The sequence below is a fragment of the Nannospalax galili genome, unplaced genomic scaffold (genome assembly GCF_000622305.1).
Source record: "Nannospalax galili isolate Female #2095 unplaced genomic scaffold, S.galili_v1.0 scaffold149, whole genome shotgun sequence".
NCBI classification, from domain to species: Eukaryota; Metazoa; Chordata; class Mammalia; order Rodentia; family Spalacidae; genus Nannospalax; species Nannospalax galili.
In genome coordinates this window covers 1376671-1381177 of record NW_008359763.1, presented here as the reverse complement: position 1 = coordinate 1381177, position 4507 = coordinate 1376671, and the positions used below count along the sequence as shown (strand labels likewise).

The 4507-nt window shown below is 45.1% G+C and overlaps 1 protein-coding gene across 1 annotated transcript in view; it reads right to left on the bottom strand.

Moving 5' to 3' along the window:
- Iqca1 (IQ motif containing with AAA domain 1) overlaps positions 1 to 4507 on the bottom strand; it is a 180864-nt gene that overhangs the window by 160928 nt on the left and 15429 nt on the right. Inside the window, exons 2-3 of the mRNA XM_029558967.1 lie at positions 2865 to 3189; positions 802 to 918 (exon numbers count right to left, since the gene is read on the bottom strand). Coding sequence (XP_029414827.1) covers positions 802 to 918; positions 2865 to 3189 — 442 coding nt within the window. The remainder of the gene's footprint in view (positions 1 to 801; positions 919 to 2864; positions 3190 to 4507) is intronic.

The following is a 4507-nucleotide window of genomic DNA, read 5'->3' as shown; positions in this document are numbered from 1 at the left end:
TGCCTGCATGTAGGTAAGTGCACCTGTGTCATGCAATGCCCACGGAGGGCAGGAGAGGCTGTTGGATCCCCTGGGACAGTTGTTAGCTGCCATGTGGGTGCTGGGATTTGAACCCGGCTCTTCTGCAAGAGCAACCACTGAGCCGTCTCTCCAGCCCCTCAGCTACAATTTTAAAATATTTTTATTACTTTTATTTTATGTATACAAGTGTATCACCTGCATGTGTGTAAGTGCACACATGTTCAACATGGTGTTCAACACCAGCAGGGGTCAGAAGAGGGCATCAGATCCCTTGGAACTGGAGTTATGGATAGTTGTTAGATGCCATGTGGGTGCTGGGAACCAAACCCAGGTCCTCTGCAACAGTAGCCAGCGCTTTAAACCACTGAGTCCTCTCTCCCCAGCTAGAATTTTCCAAAAGGTGTGTTGGGGGGGCATTTGGGAACACACAGTAAATTTCAAGTTTGGAGTAACTTAATGTGGGCATTTAGCTATTTCATATGAACACTTAATTTCTGACTTTAGCTATGTGAATCAGACATGAAAAATTAAACCCAGCTGATAACTGGCTCATTCTTAGAAATCCCCAACGTAACCTGTAAAGCACTATGATTTGCTGATGACATATTACCCAAACCCACCCTGCAGTTATGTAACCTCATATATTGCATATGGTCAGGGGGAGGGGAGATGCTTTCTTCAACTTGAGAATAATGCAGCTTTTTTCTCACACAATCAGGGGCCACGGAGCAAGGGACTTACACAGATAAGGAAAGGGTTTGTTAAAATGATACAAACCACATTAGGAACGTTTAGTCCACATTCAGTTAAGATCTGAGCGAGGATCTTCTCTCTTCCTTTTATGACTTCCAACCTTTCCTTCAAAAAATACTTGGGTATGGGGACATCTAACTGTTGCTGCAGAAGAGAAAGAATAAGCAAACACCATTCTGTTAAGATCCCAGGACTCAAATCCACTTAGAATACACAGGATGAGCAGGTCAAAGAGAAAAGCTTTCAGGACGGTGCTAGGAAGGTGGCTCAGTGGGTTAGAGTGCTTGCAGTGCAGACACAAGGACTCGAGCTCAAACCCCCAGCACCCACACAGGAAGCACGCTGCGGAGCTATGGAACCATGGCTTGGGATAGGGATGGAGCCATGCCTTCCACTCCTCAGGGCTTCTGGTTAATAAAGTTCCAACGACCGCCATGGAGACCCAAGACAGAAGCTGATCTTTGTTCTCTGTTCTGATTTCAGAACCTCCCAGGGAGGGTCTGACTGGTGCATCCTCCCAGGTGACCTCCCCTGGACCAGTCTCTGTGGTCAAGACACAGGTCCTACTGTACAAACAGCTGGCCGCTAGCCAGCACTCCAGTGGGGAGCTGTGGACTTCGTTGGGGAATGGCCACAGTGGTTAAATGCAGAGGCCATTGGCTCATCTGGTCCATCCTGAGACACAGGGAAGTTCTCGAGGCTGGCTCCTCAGTCGGGGCAGTGTTCATGGAACCCCAGACTGTCAGTGCTGGATCAGCCTCCCCGCCACTTGCAGCACATGTTCCAGTGCTGTAGTAAACTCTGTTGCTGTTCCCCTGCCACACACACTTCCCAGGTGCCATCTGCTCCGTTGCCCTCCCCGCACACAGCAGCTTCTCACAAGGTCAACCATTCCTGGTCTGAGGAAGACGAGGAGCCAAAGCACAGGACCGTGTGAGTAGAGGGGAGCCAAGGGGAGCCCAGCCCACGAATCCCATAAACTCTCTAGTCCTTAATCATTTACTAGCCTCGAAATTAGATTTATGCATTGACTGTCGCCTTCTAATTGAATTTAGGAATATAATCCAATGGTCATTTTGGTTCAGACCAATCATCGTATTTTCACACTGGTGAGTCATACACACCTGAATAAATCTGGGGGTTGAACTCATGTTCTTATAAATGTATGAAATACATATGCAAACTTTGGAATGATCAGTTATTCTCTTTAGTCCCTTCTGATGTAATCGAGTAACAATACTAGGAGAGTCCGCCCCAGAAAGAGACTTGACCTTTACAAGACTCAGAATACTTTCAAAGTGATGAAACATTAAACTCTATGTAAAAACATTTTGTCTTTCCAACATTACTTGAGGGAAACATTCCTTTTGAAATGAAGCGTGAGCTCCTGGGACCTACATCCCCTAAGAAATGAGGTGTCCAACAGAGGCCCAGCTGGACAGGATATTTCAAGAAACTGCAGGTGGGTGTCTGGCAGTGAGGGGATGTTGGTGGCAGGGGCTGAGCACCCACAGGAGGATGTCCAGGTCACTAGGAGCCAGAGGAGAGAAAGGAGGGACACTGCCTTCTGAGGTTTCTAACATACAAATGCTATAGCTAGAAACCCACTGGGTCATCACTAAGCCAAAACAAAGGAGATTCATCCACCTGAGCATATTGATTCATCCATGCACAGGTTACCATCCAAGTGATGGGATGACGGGTCACAGAAAGCAGGGGGACACCTATGGACTCAGAGAACAGAGGGCATGACCCTGGGAAAAGGGAGGCTTTGGGGTGTAGGATATTGATAGAGGGTCTGTCTACTCCATTCTAACATCTGGGCAGACAGTGTGACATCTGGTAACTAGACTTCGGTGCCAAACAGACCCAACCAAGCGCCACGCAAAGATTGCCCTGCATCAAAAAGGAAGCATCTGGATCCTTCTCCTTTATGGTGAAGTAGAATTGAAGACAATGTTCAGACTTTGAATCCAACAAGCCAGTCACAAGTAAAGGCAACTGGAAAATCTGCAGACAACTGGACACAAATATGTGCACCTTCTATACAACAAGGACCGCGTAAGGAAAGGCGATAACCAAGTACTTACGGGAGCCAACTTCAGGTCCTGTAAAATATCATCAAAGTAATGGAACTCAGTTAATTCCAATTCAACCATCTCATTCTTCAGTTCCAGAATGCGACCCATCACTCCGTCCAGGATCTTGCGGATCAGCATGCGTTTCTGTGGATGGACCATCTGGTCATAGACGTTCTCCATGTTTCTGAAGATCTGCACATACTTTATGTAGAAGGTGGCCAACATCTGGAAGACGAAAGCCTTGTCCTTCTGTGCTTCCGTCATCATCTGAGAGTCTTTGTCGAGCAAAGAACTGAAGGCTTCTTGGGTCTGGTGCCACATTTTATTGTACGTTCTGAGGAAAGACAGAGTTTAGGTAATATCACAAACAAAATCTATCCTGTCAGGCGCATGTGCTGGCTACCTGGCATCACAAAACATAACACGTAGTTAGGAATGAGCGCAGCACTGTGTTAGCGGCTGCAGAGCTCTTAGGTAGTTTTGATGTGTATGTGGTCTTTTTTGAGATCACTGCTATTAGCAAACAAGTCGTTTTAAAAATCTCTTCTTAGGCCAGGCCACCTATCCCAGGACTGCGAAGGCAGAGGCAGATGAATCTCTGTGAGATGAAGACCAGCCTGCTCTACATAGTGAGTTCCAGGCCAGCCTGCTCTACATAGTGAGTTCCAGGCCAGCTGGGGCTACAGGGAGACCCTGTCTCAAAAAGACCAAAAAAAAAAAAAAAAAGCCTTTTCCTAAATGATATGAGTGCTCTTCAGCATAGCTGAGAAGTCAGTGTTATTATACTTTTTTAGATAGTGAAATAATTTACATCCAGAATTAATTGAGTGTGTGCGCGAGTGCGCGTGCGTGTGTGTATGATACATTGCAACTATCATTTTGGAAAGTAATTCCACATTACTTTGTAGAGTTGGACATAAGTAGTCTTTACAAATGAACTGTTGTATTCCAGAGAAATCTGAAAATATGATTGTGGTAATACATTTTTTTTTCAGTGCTGGGGGAAGAATCCAGGACCTTGGGCACGGTACACAAGTACTCTATGACAGCTACGTCACCAGCCCTTTAGTATCTGTATGTATGTGTGTGCTAGTGTGTATATGTGTGTTTATATATGTGTGCACTTGAGTATGTGTGCAGGTCTGTGTGGAGGTCAGGTGTTATGTCTCAGAAGCCAATCACCTCATTTCTTGAGACAGAGCCTCTTAATGGCATGGAATTTACCTACTTGAGTAGGCTGGACAGTTGTGCTGTGTGCTCCGGGGACCCAGCTTTCTCCCCTTCCCCAGGGTTAGGGCCTGCCTACTACATCCGGTTTTATTTTAACTTTTACAAAAACTTTATTGAGAATTTCATACTGAGTATCCAGCCAACTTCCCAGCCTTGGAAGACAAAAGAAAAATGAGGAGGAACCCAATAGAGGGATGCTTTTGGAAGCCCTTGTCAAGAAATTCCAATGGACTCTCACATGAACATTTGAAAATTGCCCTGTTCTTATTTCTAGTTCCCTGTCTAGAACTTGTAATAATAATAAAAAAAGAAATTACAAAAGGTCAATAAAACATATTTTAAAATATATAAAAGAAAATGTGTTTGAATTTCATTTTCTAATTAAGTGGCTAGAACATGATAGTGAAAAAGGTTGAATGCTA